Raw genomic sequence first — 16,075 nt, 5'->3', positions numbered from 1 at the left:
ACTTTTAAATCTACAATTTTTTTTATTTTTTTTTACTGATTGCAAAATTGGTGTGATGTTCAATTCAACTCCCGAGATTGAACAACATTCAATTGAACATAAATTCCGCTTGTACCATAGGGTGCCCCGTCTCTGAGAAAGGAGGTCCTTCCTCAGAGGAATTGGCCAGGGAGGTGCTGTCGCGAGGAGTACTAGTTCGGAGAACCAGGTCCTCCCTGATCTTGCACAGGGTCACTGGGGGAAACGCATACTTGTGGAGGCCCCGCGGCCAGCTGTGCGCCAGTGCGTCCGTGCCGAGCGTGCCCTCGGTCAGGGAGTAAAACAGGCTGCAATGGGAAGAGTCGTGGGAGGCAAACAGGTCTACCTGTGCGTCCCCGAACTGTTCCCAAATCAGCTGAACCGACTGGGGATGGAGTCTCCATTCTCCAGGAAGAGGCTGAAGCCATGAGAGATCGTCGACTGCACAGTTCAGGTCTCCTGGGATATAAATGGATCGAAGCGACCTCAGATGCTTCTGACTCCATAAGAGGAAGTGGCAGGCGAGTTGCGACATACGGCAGGAGTGTAGACCTGTAGCTTTCCTGTAGCTCAGTGGTAAGAGCATTGCGTTAACAACGCAAGGTTGTGGGTTCGATCCCAGGGGATTGCACATACCTATGTATAAATGTATAGGATAATGCAATGTAAGTCGCTTTGGATAAAAGCGTCTGCCAAATGCATAAAATGTAAATGTAAAATGTAGACCACCTTGTCGGTTGATGTACGCTACTGTCGTGGTATTGTCTGATCGGACTAGTACGTGCTGGTTCTTGAGCAACGCATGGAAGCGGTGCAGAGCCAGCCATACCGCCAGCAACTCGAGGCAACTGACATGCCAAAGGCGCTGGGGTCCTGTCCAGCAGCATGTCCATTGCACATGGCACCCCAGCTCGTGGTGGAGGCATCTGTTGAGACAACAAAATGCCTGGAAACTCGTTCTAAGGGCAATCCAAGCGGTGTTGTTGCGGCTGCGGATGCCATATGCCCCAGGAGCCTCTGAAATAACTTCAGTGGAACTCAGGCAAGTCAGCAGTGACAGCGCGTGCTCGCTCGTAACTATCTCGATCCTCTGCACGGGGCAAAGTTTGCTCTTCTCCCAGTTGACCCGAAGGCCCACTCGGGCTAGGTGCTGGAGCACAAGGTCCAGCCAGTCGTCGAGATAGTTCAGGATGCGAACCCTGTGTTGCCGTAGTTGCCTCGACGACTTTATTGAAGACGCGAGGAGACAGGGCTAGCCTGAATGGGAGAATCGCGTACTGATATGCCCGCCAAAAGCAAAAGCAAACCGTAGGGGCGTCTGTGTCGAGGAAGAATGGAGACATGAAGTAGGCGTCCTCTTGGGGCTCGGAGGAAAGGGCATCAGTTCTTAGAAAAAAGATTCTCCCTGGCCCTCCACCAGGGAAAGGAGTGGTCCTGCTACCAGCTCCTGAGAAGAACTGAGCCCTAACTCCAAGCTGCCCGTCTCAGGAGTGCTGCTTAGCCTGGTGTTTGGCCGTCTTAAGGGCCGGAGACGGACGGTGGCGCCCTCCTGCGCCCTCCTCCTGCTCGGGACCGGTGAAGGGCCTCAGTCTGCTTCTGGGGGGTCGAAGACTGTTGGGCACAGTCCTCAACCACACCGCCGAAGAGCCCAGCCTGGGACATGGGGGAGCTGAGAAAATGAGTTATCAGACCTCCTCACATCAACCTGGCTGAGCCCATTCCTGGACCACACTTGTGGACATCACCTGGCCCAGGGATCACGCCAGGGATGTCGTCCGTAGAGCGAGGTCAGTACAGTGCGCGGTGGATCGACCAGCCCGGACATGTGAGGACAGACCATGATCGCCGCGACAACGAGTGCAGTGAAAAGTCACGGGAACTCTTGCAACCTGTGGTGTCCTGATGCACGTCCGGGAAGAAAGGCACTGGGGGTGAGTGCTGGTAACCAATCGTCCAGCCTACAGCGTTCGGGGGAGGGTGGCGCCGAAAGTATCCCCTCTCAAGGAAGAGATAGATTGGGGTGTGGCAGAGGGGACTCTACCCACACGGAGATCATTGAGTCTCGACCTAAACATCGCGAAGAAAACATGACTCATCCACCAGGGCTGCCGAGCGTGATTAAGCCCAACACGCCAAACAGCGCTCGTGACTGTTAGGCAGAAGAATCACGCACCCACATCCAGAAAACACACGGCCCTCTTGAAAAAGACATGCCACGTGCAGCTCTTTTAGAGAGAGGAAAAAGCTCAGCAGAGTGCTGAAGCACCCAGGGAGAAGCACACACACTGTCGGAAGATCACTTCACAGACCAGCAGCAGGCAATGTGATCTCGCTGGAACACGCCGTTGCACCAACACACTGGAGAGCCGCTCGTCTCGTAGAGTGAAGATAATTCAAAATGGCTTGTGGGAGTGAAGAAACTCTTGGCTCCGAAGCGAAAAATTCAAGTTATCTTGAGTTAGAGAAAAGTTTTATCGCGCTTAAACGGACGAATACACTGAAAATTACGTTAAAATTACAGTTTTGGCAAGTTTCCTCGTAACAACAGTCTTAAATAAGTTAAAATAAAAAGTCTTAATGAACGTAAACGGTTGGGAAAAAATCTGATGTGTATTTCCATGCATTTGTTCTTAAAGTGACAGTAGCTTAAAACTTTGCTCTTTAGTAGTTGCTCTTTTAGTAGCTCTAAAACTTTAATAAGGATTAATATTTATACATTATAGTGTTTTGTATTAATACTGTTAGACCTACCTGAAATTTGTTTGTTTCTAATTTGTTGTATTATATTTGTGCTTATTGCTAGTAATTTGTCCATAAGTGACTTTATTTAACATTATTTAATATACTATTTGTTTATTTATTTATTTTTGTGGTGGGGCCAGTGAAAATTTTGGCAGGGCAAGTAACCAGTAAATCTCCTAATCATTGAGCCCAGTGTGTTTATAGAGTACTACCTTTTAAGTCAAGTCATCTTCATTTATATAGCGCTTTTAACAATGTAGATTGTTCCAAAGCAGCTTTACATTGATAATAGAAAAATTTAAGTAAAGTGTTTTGGCTTTATAGCAGCTCTAGAATAAAGTTATTGTCCAGCTAAAGTTAGTTTGATTGATTCACTTCCGTCGCAACGATCATTAGTTATTAACGTAGGGACCGCTAACACGACACCGTTTTAACAGAAAACTCTTAAGACTTGTTCCTTTTGTTATATAATAAAGTTACAAAATCTTTTACGTGGAAAAAAGTTAAATAATGTTATAGGAGTCACTTGGCCCACCTTACATCTCAAAGCTGGAGCCAGGCCTTCCACTCGGTATTAACTTGTAGGCTATACGCTGTATTGTTAAAAAAATGAGTCAGCTTGTAAAAAAATAAAATGCACTAACTGCTGTAGCTAACGAAGGACTAAAATTGGGTGGGGAACAGATTTGAGCTGAAACAGAAAACTAATAATTACAGTCTGACAAGATAATTTACAGAATGAAACCCAGCCTACAACAAAAGACGATGACTGATGAGGGGAACACCCATTACAGCGCGTTCTGTGGAGATGAAAAGATGAAAATATGTAAACCATTTCAAAACAGTGAGCGCTACTTCCCGGAGTAAAAGTAAAACTGTCTTTATTGTTGAGAATACCTATAGGTATTCTTAAACATAGGCCTATTTAAGCCTCGCTCATTCCTGAGGTGTTAACTGTGCTTATCACGGCAGCGCGAATCCAGTTAAAACTTGCCCCACTTCTTATACCGCTTGATAGAGACCAGAGATAGACTTCAACATGTCTTGAAAAAAAAAATTAAATAAGGATATTTCAGATTATTTAAGTGTCTGTTTTACTTTTGTTTGCTGAAATTGCTGAAGGATCAATGAATGCGCATCGCTCAAAAACCAAAAACTTTATAGGCTACTGACCCTTTTTAGTTCGCTTTATTTAAACCAATTTTTATTTAATTTTTTTATTGTAAAAATGCAGTAATATAGCCTTCTATTCACATACTATGCCTTTGTAACTCAGAAAATCCAGGTTGAGATTAGGCTACTTGACTGGTTTGTGTAGGACTTCTATTTTGTCAAGCAAAATAGTTGAAGTGGGGCAATTCTTAATAGAATATTCCTCCACTTCTGCACTAATCTTTCTCCCTAGTTGCCTTTGCTCATTTTCCAGTCATCTTGAATGTTGAATTGTCAATACAACCGAAAATTTTGTGAGAACAGCACTTCATAAATTGATGTTGATTTCCTAAAATGGTTTTGTCACCAACGCTTATGGGGATTTGTGTTCCCTTTGGTTGGGCACTTGGAACTTCATTTATATGACTAATTCTTTTTCATTTATGCAAACACAAGGTTTTGTGCCAGTTTCTTACAATCAATCTTGCTTGAGTCACACAACATTCAACGTGCAAATAACAACCAATAAATGAATGTGTAAATCAATAAGACTGACCATTACAAAACAATTTTATTTCCTGTCTTTATTGTGCTAGTATACTGACACAATACAGCAAATAAAATGATCAGATAAATCAAAAAGCAATTGCTTCTTTTCTCTTTTTTTTACACTGTTACTCTGATTCTAAGTTTTACTGACTTAATTTACTAAGTTATAAAAATTAAAAAGTATTGATAAACTTTACTATATTTTTCTGAGGCAATACGTTTTCAAGAGTTTTTCCAAGTAAAGTTAACTAATTGAAATGTACTATTGTGTAGCCTATCTCAGGGTATGTGTTAATCATTATTGCACCAGTTGAGAAGTGAGTGTCATAAAGATTGTGTTTTGACCATAATTTATTCTCCCAGACACTAGGGTAATATAATCTTAGGAACAAACAAAGGAAGAGCACCACTTCTTATGAACTAAAGTCCTGACCAAGTTAGTGTTGGACTTTGACTTTAATAGTTAGACAATGCCAGGCAATTTTATTGACAAAATTATAAAATATTTCTTCATAATACATATTTACCTATTTGATACTAGTGGAACGATAAGACTTTAAAAGAGGCCACCGCACAATGCTTTGACATGAGCTGTTACACATCTGCACCACTAGAGGACGCCAAACCGCTGCAGTCGCTGAACCCGAAACAACAGCAGAACATCTCAGCACCGTCTCATGGTTACACAGCAAATTTCTTTAAGATATTGACAGCTGGATTGTTTTATTAAGGCCATTCTCATATTAGAACAAACAAAATTAGTATATAAACCCTCAGGTATAGTATTTAGAGTGGGATTGATACCAAAAGTGAGGGACTTGATTTTGCCAAACAGTCATAATCCTAAATCAAGGATGTTGATCCAGGAACACGTCATACTTTCGTCTTAATAAATTTGTCACCTTTAAAGGGGTAGTTCACCCAAAAATGTATATTCTGTCATCATTTACTCACCCTCATGTTGTTCCAAACCTGTATGAGTTTCTTTCTTCTGCTAAACACAAAAGAAGATATTTAAAAAAATGTTGGGAACCAGACAGTTGACGTTAGCCATAGAGTGCATGGCGCAGGTATGACATCACTTTGTAGGCCAAAACGCGGAAGTGAGTCAGCATTTGAGCACTTCCGGTTCCATTCAGAAGTCAATGTTTTTTTTTTAATGGGGTTTTGGTTAAATGGCTGAAATAAGGTCTGTGGTGAACACAAACTCAAGACACTTTCACGTTTTATTCTATGACATAAAATACATCAATATTACCCAACTCGTGATTTTTTTGAAGCTGTTACGTGTCATCATGCCGAAAAGGCCTCATCCTCTTTTACAGCATCGTTATACTTATAATTGTGCTCTTACAAACTATTCTTACTCAAACGTTCTGGGAAAATGTTTGTAGATAAAAATCGGAAAGATTTGTCAGAAGCTTAGTGGCGGTGATGTTGAATTCGTGGGACCGTGGTGTAGTCTGTTTATACACTACCTTTCTGGCGACCGCATTAAGGCTGCGTATTCATATTCAATATTCATAAAAGTTGTGTTAATCTGTGATAATAATCTTGATGGACAAAACGTGCAAGTATCAAACTTTTGTTGACCACAGAGCTTGTTTTTAGGGATAATCCAAAAGATTATGAGAAAATCGTATTGGGTTTTTGTTGAGGGAACCAGCGTGATGCTAACTGCCGGTTGGCCTATAAAGTGACGTCATACCTGAACCCCTCTATAGGCTTCCATAGTAGGAAAAAAAGGAACTATGAATACTATGAAAGTCAATGAGTACCGTCAACTGTCTGATTACCAACATTCTTCAAAATATCTACTTTTGTTTTTAACAGAAGAAAGAAACTCATAGAGGTTTGGAACAACTTGAGGATGAGTAAATGATGACAGAATTTTCATTATTGGGTGATTTTTAAGAGACATATAATGAAATGGGCATGGGGTCCATTTTTGTTGGAAATACTGTTATAAAACTATTAGAAAAAAAAATAATAGAAAAAAAGAACAAAAACACAACGCACCGTGTTGCACCAAAACATTTTATTCTATAAAAGGAGTGGGTAATCACAACTGTACAAGGGAAACTGACTTTTAACACCATTTCTCACAGTATCAAAAAGCTTGTGTTTTCCTCGCTGATCTTTACAGACTTGTTCTGTACAAATACAAAAGAAATAACATTAATTACTTGTTTTGTTATAATGATAACTGCATTGCACTGAGTAATATAGTACTGGCCCATAAGTTACTGCATTCAATATAAAATACCTATGATTCTGAAAGTTTAAAAGAGAATTTAATGATAACCACACTTGCACACATACACATACACTCACACGAAACCCAAACTCTTTCATGATTTGAGTACAAGGTCGCACACTATTTTAAACAAATCATATGCAAGTAATGAAAGCAAACATACTTTAAGATAGACAAGCATGTCACAAAATTCAGTCGTGGGCACTTCAACATTGATAAGAGGCTGACTCCTAACATTACGCCATCTTGGAATACAATTATTTCAATTTAGGATGGTATGAAGGTACATGTTTTACCAGCATGTCTTGTAGTAGTTATAAATAGGCCATGCATATGCTACGAATGGCCATGGTTGCACACATTTCATGTGGATTATCAGTGCTTATAGGCCACATCTGTCAGGGCACCAACGCTTTGACATGCTCACCGACTTCACAAAGAAAACTCTACTCTCCATGCAACACTTTAGGGGTGTACAACACATTAGGGACTCATTTCAAGGGATAAAAATAAAGAAGATTCAAAGAAACAACAAAAAAGAGAAAGAAAACGAGTATTTCACATTATCTAGTCAGTGTTAAAAATAGAAATCCACCCGTTACATTTATTCAAGAACTTTGTAGATTATATACAGTATGTACATTAACTCTTTAATTATTCATTGTCTGTAAGTCTATGAACAGTTTTTTAAAAAAGAAAGGGATCGCAATCAAATGCATATACTCTTCTAGAAAGATGTGCTTAGTAACTTTGAGTTGAAGCAAGAGAACAATACAAAATCTTACGACTACATTGCTCTCTGAACCAAATATCGTGCAGCTGCTGCAGACATGCACTTAACTCTCAAAGGCTGGAATCAAACAAACGTTTCTTCTGAAGAAAGGCATAATGCGCACTTAATCAGCTGCTAGCAATTGAAATTATGACCATGACAATGAGTGCTAGTTAGAGGGAAGAAGTGTCCAGGATACCCTCTCCTCGCAGATTTACATGGACTCAGCCCAACATTTTCATAATATCTCTGACCAGTAACTCCAACATATTTTGGGGGGTTGAGGGGGTATTTTTGCATATCATGCATATCAGGGCAGGAGCTGTTAAGACATGTTTGTCACTGTGATCTAGGTGCAAATAGGGATTTTCAGGGTGCCTCACAAAAATAGGGGTCCCAGTGGCGAACCCTGAGGAACTCCGAAACCCTGTTGCGCAAATCAGATTTGCACGTTTACTTCAATTAAGGCTCTGATGGGCTAGAAGTAACAATGCATCTAGACATCTGTACTATTATATCTCTGATCATGTCTTTTTATTTTCTTTTTTTTTTTACAAATATGCAAACAAGTGTGCTTATACACAGACATACACACATACATACCAATTTTAGTAAGCCCCCCCCCTCCCTGCAAGCTATGTTGCTTTTTTTTAAACTTTTTTTTTCACAGCCTTATGAAATAATATCTGAAGGTTAGATTAACACCCATCAAAAGGTGTTCTTTATGTTAGATGCCATTATTGGCAATAAAATGTCTTTTAAAAAACAAAAAGAAATACTGTTTTTTTTTTTGCGGCAAACTATTTTTGGGAAGATGCTTAGACAACAGATACTAATCAAGAAAAATATTTTACAAAAATTCACAGTCTTGTCAGCCCCCTGCCTCTACTTCTCATTTGGGTTAGGGTAGATATAAAAACAGATTTGTTAAATAAAATAATAAAAAAAACAGTAAAACAGGGTACATCTTCAGCTGTCTTTACAATGCGCTCTACGTTAACTTCCATCCACACAGAAGCGTACAGGCCCTAAGATGCATGTAGAGCTTGTTTATACAAATTTAGGACAAGAAAAAGTTTTGATAAAACGTAAGAATTCAACAAGGCAGCTGTAGATGTATCTCCAACCCTCCTATCTCATTAAAATGATTACATTTATTACATAACTTTACTTTTTCCAAACCATCTTGCATAAAATCCTTTACTTTCATCTTTTTCTAACTTACAACAACTCTCAATAAGGGGTACCTTCCCCAGTCTTCACTCTCTGCTTATAGCAGTGCTGCGTGCGGTTTGCCTTTCTTGTAGTCCCTTCAAGTATTGGCTAATGATCAGGCATGCATCTAGACATCTGTACTAGATGAAGGTGGAGGTCACCAGTGGACGGGTGGTTTGTGGCTTTTAGAAGCTTAGCTGAAAACTGCAGTCATGTTCTGACCAGGAGGGGTAACCTATATGATTGCGCCACCCTTTCTCCATATCCAACTCATGTTCTTATCCGGAGACTGGGGGGGTGACGTCAACAGCGTTTGGACTCCCCGGAGGGGCGCGCATGTCTCCTGAGGAGCAGGCAGGGAGGTGAAGGCTGGGGAGGGTGGCGGGAAAAGTGTATCACATCATGACGTGGCGCCGTCGATGAAGTGCCAGGTGGTCAGAGCGGGAGAAGCTGCGGTCGCAGTCGGTGCAGCGAAAGGGTTTGATGCCGGTGTGCTTGCGAAAGTGTCGCGTCAGCTCGTCCGATCGGGCAAAGCGCCAGGTACAGCCCTCCCATGTGCACTGGTACGGCTTTTCACCTGTAAAGGCACCACCACGTCAATCAATATGCCTGATATATATATACATAAATACAAACTTAAAAATATACACTTATGTATATATATATATATATATATATATATATATATATATATATATAGAAATATATACACACTTCTGTTTAAAAGTTTGGGTCGATGTCTAATGGTCACCAATGCTGCTTTTATTTACTCAAAAAGACAGTAAAAACAGTAATATTGTGAAATATTACATTTTAAATTCTATGTTTATATAATTTATAATGTATTTTTGTCAGTGTCATATGATCCTTCAGAAATTATTCTAATATGCTGATTTGGTAATCAGGAAACATTTCTTAAAGTCCCCCTGTGGTGAAAATCAAGCTTTTAATGTTGTTTATATGTCTATGTGGTATTTATAATATGCTTTAAGACAAACCGTGTGCAAATTCATAAGTTAACACCATTGAGTATTTTCTGCTTAAAACTGCAGTGAACCAAAGACAGTCTCAAAATCACGGTTTGAAATCGCTGGTGTTTCTGACATCACAAAACTACCTTGTAACCAATCACATCAACGTGTGATCATCAATGAGTGGATCTCTGAGCTGCTGTGAGTGAGTGGAGGCGGGGCTAATTTGCATATTCATAGAACCGCGTATACTAAATGAGGCAAGGGTGTAAAGTTACATTCAAGTTATTTTAAGGCATGAAGAAATTTTTTTTTCAAGGAAAAAAGTTTAAATATGTAATTTTGGAGATCAGAGATGAGTTTTAAGAGATACAATTATTGACTACAGGGAGGCTTTAATATTATCAGTGCTGAAAAAATTGTAATAGCTGTTTAATATTTTTGTGGAAACTGTGATAAAAACATTTTTATTTGAGTTTAAAAGAACAGCATTTATGTGAAATAGATTTTTTTTTTTTACTTCATAAATGTCTTTACTGTCACTTTTGATCAATTTAATGCATCATTGCTGAATATAAGCATTAATTAATTTCAAACTTACATATCTAGATAGATAGATAGATAGATAGATAGATAGATAGATAGATAGATAGATAGATAGATAATATATAAATCATTTCTGTGCCAAAAATAACAGCAGAAAAAAGGCATACCTGTGTGTATTCTCCGGTGGGCTTTCAGATGCGAGCTCTTGGTGTAGACTTTGTTGCAGCCGTCATAATCGCACATGTGCACACGTCTTCTCTTCATGTCCGGCGAGTCGGGGTCAACTTGGATGTCCACATCTGTATTCATACTAGGAACAAAAAGTGAAACGTTTTCGCTATTAGGGTGTGGCGATCAATTCAAGTCATACCAAACCTATCCCTGGATTATCTAAAGATTAAGAGCACATTTGAGCATGTGAAGGCAGGTACAAACATTCAGCATGATCTTCATGAATAAAACAGATTAATCCATCACTTGGATTACAGTGATCAAATTTGATCAGTGATACAATGAAAACTTTTATTGCAACACTCTTAGCCCTAAAAAAGCCAATAGTATGATATTCGATACTCAAATTTTTAAGGCCTCTAAATTATCAACATGATCAAAAACCTATTGTTCACAATCTACAACATGCCTTTGTCTAATTGTATACTTTTTTAACAAGTTAAAAGGACTTTTAGTATATTTCTAAATACATCCTCTTTAAGGTTACGGTACACGTGTTCTTTTTTTTTTTTTTTTTGCTGTAAAATCTTTACTGATTTTATAAAGTAAATGTAAGTATAACTTTGATATTGTTAGTAATATTCCAAGATGAAAATTTTCTGGACAGATGCCTTAGGTTTACTTGATTATAAATACATAATTTATGTTAAAATGTGAGTCGAATCAAGGGAATGGGAGAAAGGGAGGGAATTTTAATCAACTTGACATCTCACTAGTTTTAAGTGTTTTAGACCTGTGGCGCTTTCCCCTTCTACTACTTCTGTATAGACTCAGCTCTAATAGAAAACAAAGGCACAAAGCCCCATAAAAAAATGCTAAAAATAAGGAAGTGCACTGTGTATTTTATTTGCCATTACATAGTTTCATGTTTGGCTTGGGAGTTCACATTTATCTGACAACTTGAGAAGGGGTTTGATAAAACCAATAGTGATGTAAATCAAATATGTGCCTCTAATTTATATGCATGCATAAAATAAACCTAGCTGTATAAAACACTACCTAAAATGATTCTTGCATCACAGAATTATATATGTAAATAGCACCATTACGACCCCTAGTGCAACAATCCTAACTGGCCAGCAGGGAGAGCTAAAGAGCAAGTGTGTGTGTGTGTGTGTGTGTGTGTGTGTGTGTGTCTGTGTGTGTGTGTGCGTGTGTATCTAAATTCCATACAGCTGGAGAGCTTCCAGTTCAATGCCGATCTCTCTCCCTTTCCCTTCCTTCTCCAATCCCCCTCCCCCTGCAATGTTTTTTTTTTTTCAGCCCATGTCTTTCTCCCCTCCTTTCCTTCCTCTCTCTTTCTCAGCCTCTTCCTTTCCCCTCCCTGGCTGCAAACCAGTTCACTCCCCCCAACTCATTTCCATCGGATTTCTCTCTCCCAGCAATCACCTGACCGCATGTCCGAACAATTATACACACACTGGCAAAAGACCCTCTTGTTCTCCATCCTGCCCTGTCACCCTGCCACTTCTGTTTGTCCTTCTTTGCATTTTACTCCCTCTTTCAAAGGTGTGACGACATTGCAAGTTATGTAACATTGTTTACACCCAGTTTGGAGAGAACCCTGCCCAGCAACACACACACACACACACCCAACAGGAGAGGATGCATCCAGCTTAAAATCAACGCAAAGAAGAGCCATGGGCCTCCAGTGTGTTGAAGGTTACATAATCATCCAGAGGAGTGGTGCAGTGATGCCATTAGACCAGGATGTCAGATACTCTAGCACACACTGTACATATCCTGGGATTGAGATATTCAGATGTATATGCGATATAGGATATCTCTCTCACCTGGGATCCATCCCTTGCGTGCTGAAAGAGGCCGATCCAGACTCTGTTCCGCTTTCAGCATCACTGTCAGACTGAAACTCCACTGGAGAGGTTGAGCCTGGCTTTATACGCACTGAAATGACATGATATAAAAGAAAACAAAAGAAATTTGAGTTAAATGCTGAATTGGAAAATCAACATGAATTTCGAAATTTTTTAAGTATTTAACCTTTTAATGACAATAATTGTATATTATTAAAGTACCATTTTAAAGGTTCCTAATTTTGTTTTCTCCTACAATACGTTTACATGCATCCAAGGTCAAAAAACAGTTTAATTTTCTCATAATATACATTGCAGCATCACCACTTTTCTGAAACGTTCGATAATTGATTCATTCTCTCTAAACCCCTCCTTTCCGAGAGCCTACTCTGCTCTTACTAGTCAGATGACCCAGTCTGCTGTGATTGGTCGACCGCTTACAGCACGTGTCTGAAACAAAACGCATCTCTATCCATATCTCAATTTCAGCTCTTCCTCAACACTTGTTTACACAGTCACACAAACAGTGACAATGGTGTCAGTTTTACCGTGTCAATTCGAGCGCGAGTCATTCTTTGAAAGTGCTTTTTTTTTTTTTTTTTGCTTTCACAGCACGAAAAACTGTGTCTTCTTGAAAGACATGTCGACAACATGAACCAAAATCTTTCAGGCTTCAGCTACAACAGCAGTGTTTGAGAACGGGTCAAAGTAGATGTGTTTCACGGGCAGCCAATGAAGACCATAGGCGGACATTGTGTAAACCTATATACAAAAGATGTGTTTACAAAGTGTTGACTTTTCACTCTTTTCTTAGAGGTAGCATAAACTGGCCTTACTTTACCAGTTAGTTTAATTGAAATTATAGTTATTAATATATTGACTTAAAAAAAAAAAAAGATTTATTTAACTATAATAACATTGGCCTTTACATTTTACAAAAAGTAAAATACAACGATGAGCGTTTTTACTGTATCCATCCATCCATCAGTCCGTCCGTCCATCCATTAAAACCAAATATAAATCTCATCAAGTTAATGTTTTTTAAGCATTTTTACATTTAATCCAAAACAACTAAAGGCTGTAACAATTTAAACAATATTTGTGAACTGATGTTCAATAGTCAACTTTCGAATCATCAGTCATCAAGCTCTGTATACACTTCTTACAGACATCATGAAGATGTACCTTTAATTTCACCAAGCTAATTTCTCTCTAAAAAGCCGATCGTTGCTCTAGATAAGACCCTTGTTCCTCGGCTGGGATCGTATATAGCCCTTTGAAGCTGCATTGAAACAATTTGCAATTTGGACCTTCAACCAATTGGTTGCCATTGAAGTCCATTATATGGAGAAAAATCCTGGAATGATTTCCTCAAAAACTTTAATTTCTTTTCGACTAAAGAAAGAAAGACATAAAAATCTTGGATGACATGGGGCTGAGTAAATTATCAGGAAATTTTTATTCTGAAAGGAACTAATAGCTTTAACATTATCATTTTGTTCTTCAGACTGATTCACGAACGCGAACGAAGAGGCAGGATTTATTACATGAACCAATCATATCCAATCACATCCAATTATAGCGCGATGGAGGCATTGTCTCTTCTCACGTGACTTTCCCTTATTCATTCCCAATTACCCCCCGTCAAACCCACTGCACGCTTTAGGGTGTCTGTTAAAACTCAATGGGCTTGGCGCGGGCTCCTGCTGTAACTTTAACTTTATCTATCGGTTCTGTTCACATGTTTGGGTCGTTTAAAAAGCCTCCCACTGAAATGAGGTGCGAGTCAAGCACTGGGACAAGCAATTCAATCAAATACAGAAAAGCATTCCTGACGAAAATTTTATTCAAACAACATCACTTCCAGAACATCTTCTTTGTGTTTTTTGGCAACCAGATAGTTCTTGAGTCCACAGGATGAAGAAATAGAGAAAAAAGAAAGAAAAAAAAATACAAGTTAAATTCATGTGCAATGTTGACACAGGGTGTGGCTAGTTGAGTACTGGGTTGATGTCTCTTGACGTGACCTTTAACCACAGACAGAGGAGATGATTTGGAGATGCCCAGGAGTTTGCAAAGATTATCTTCTAAATGAAAGGGGGAAGGGTGCTGCCCATTCATTAATTGTCTACTCTCCCTAAACCCAATTGTCTCAAATTACTCAAAAGAAAGAAAGAAAAAACATCTACAGAGATACTTAATCTACAGCCTCTCATTGGAGACAACATGGGGTGCTATGGGCCTGTTCAATAAAGCATGCTGAGTCCTCCACCTCGGCAGTTTTCCCATAAATTGAATCCAAAATGAAACTGATCTACATTATGGTTTCTTTGAAGATGATCCCCACCCAAATAACACAATTTACTGACCTTCATAATCTCTCCATTACATTACTTGGTTTCAAAGAGCAACATACAAAGTTAATAACCGAAAACAAAAGGAGCCAAACACAACTCCTCCCTGAGTTTAAACTTTGGGGTTGAATCAGTGTGTTAAACAAGCATTAGCATTTTTTCCATAGTGTTATTTGGGTGGGGTTCTCCCATTCAAACACATTTAGCAAATTTTATTCATTTTTGGTGTGTTTTAATGTTCTTATTACGGTCTAAGACATGCATGGTGTCTTTCAGGGGAGACTGAAAGCCCTGAAATTAAAAGGGAAATGGGAAGGAAAAGACCCAGGTGGAACAAACCATTTCACTCTTAAGAAAATGGTGCAGTCGTGGCCCAAAGGATAAAGAGTCAGACTGGTAATCCGAAGGTTGCGGGCTCGATTCTCAAGGCACCTAAACCCCAATCCCTCCCCGGGCGCCGCAGCAAAATGGCTACCCACTGCTCAGTGTGTGTGTGTGTGTGTTCCCTACTCACTGCTTCTAATGTGGGTACTGTTCACTAACTTGAATGGGTTAAATTCAGAGGACAAATTCAGAGTATGGGTTACCATTCTTGGCCTTGGGTTACATCACCTCAAAAAGAGGGGTGAAGCATAGTTTCTTTAAAAAAATATATTACGGTTTAATACTTAGTCTAAGGGATTTGTTTGAAATCCCCAAAGACATTATTGATACAAAGACAGTGTACTTATATCACAATGAATGGAGAACGTGCAACGCGCAATAAGATGGAAAAATCCCGCCTTCTAAATAAAAGAACCAGTCGGCATTTGGTGAAGTTATTGCTTTTGATTCTATAAAAACAGTCAGTGTTCTGAGCTGTGCAATGACATGTGCATTGACTGGACCATTCTAAAAAAATCCAGTTTTTGGTCATGATGTGAGCATTTAGAAACTAAATGTATGAGATCGTCAGATTTCATTAGTGATTTCAAATATGAAATTTTATTTTGTACCATTGTAACTATGGCATTTGAGGGGAAACTGTGGTTAAGTTTTATAATTTGTCCTGCTTAAAAGTTAAATGCTATGGCAAAAGATGATGAAACAAGTCCATGTTCCAATGTTTCTTTTGAACAAAAATGCTTTTTTTTTTCAATCAGAAACCTCAGAAAACCTTTTTTTGTGAGTGAAACTGTAACACGGCCTGTACTTGTTACTTAGCAACCTGTATTCCTTTTAAATAAAGGCCAATTTTTTTTTTTCATTATCTCCTTTAATTAAAAGTTTAAGCTTGTTTCTGCCTCACCCTGAAATCCTCTTTTGTGTCTTTTATACGCACATCCATATGTGTGGGAAGAACCTGCGTCTGAACACAGATAACTAAACGGCAATGGCACGAAACTGTAAGAGGGCGAGACCAAGGGTGTGACCACCTAAAGGAAATGGGTAGAGCTAAAGAAGATCAGCAGTAA

At 39.3% G+C, this 16,075-nt stretch overlaps 1 protein-coding gene and 1 long non-coding RNA gene across 4 annotated transcripts in view; both read right to left on the bottom strand.

Moving 5' to 3' along the window:
- Positions 1-16,075, bottom strand: part of LOC309478059 — a 289,830-nt gene that overhangs the window by 219,405 nt on the left and 54,350 nt on the right. The window lies entirely within an intron of this gene.
- Positions 6,485-16,075, bottom strand: part of klf8 (Kruppel like factor 8) — a 62,372-nt gene continuing 52,781 nt past the window's right edge. For all 3 annotated transcript variants that reach the window (XM_082141373.1, XM_082141375.1, XM_082141374.1), the window contains exons 4-6: positions 12,247-12,358; positions 10,390-10,532; positions 6,485-9,282 (exon numbers count right to left, since the gene is read on the bottom strand). In XM_082141373.1, coding sequence (XP_081997499.1) covers positions 9,101-9,282; positions 10,390-10,532; positions 12,247-12,358 — 437 coding nt within the window. In that variant the 3' untranslated portion in view covers positions 6,485-9,100. The remainder of the gene's footprint in view (positions 9,283-10,389; positions 10,533-12,246; positions 12,359-16,075) is intronic.

This window comes from Leuciscus leuciscus (assembly GCF_965113295.1).
Source record: "Leuciscus leuciscus genome assembly, chromosome: 16".
In the NCBI taxonomy this organism is placed as follows: Eukaryota; Metazoa; Chordata; class Actinopteri; order Cypriniformes; family Leuciscidae; genus Leuciscus; species Leuciscus leuciscus.
This window is presented reverse-complemented; position numbering and strand designations above follow the sequence as displayed.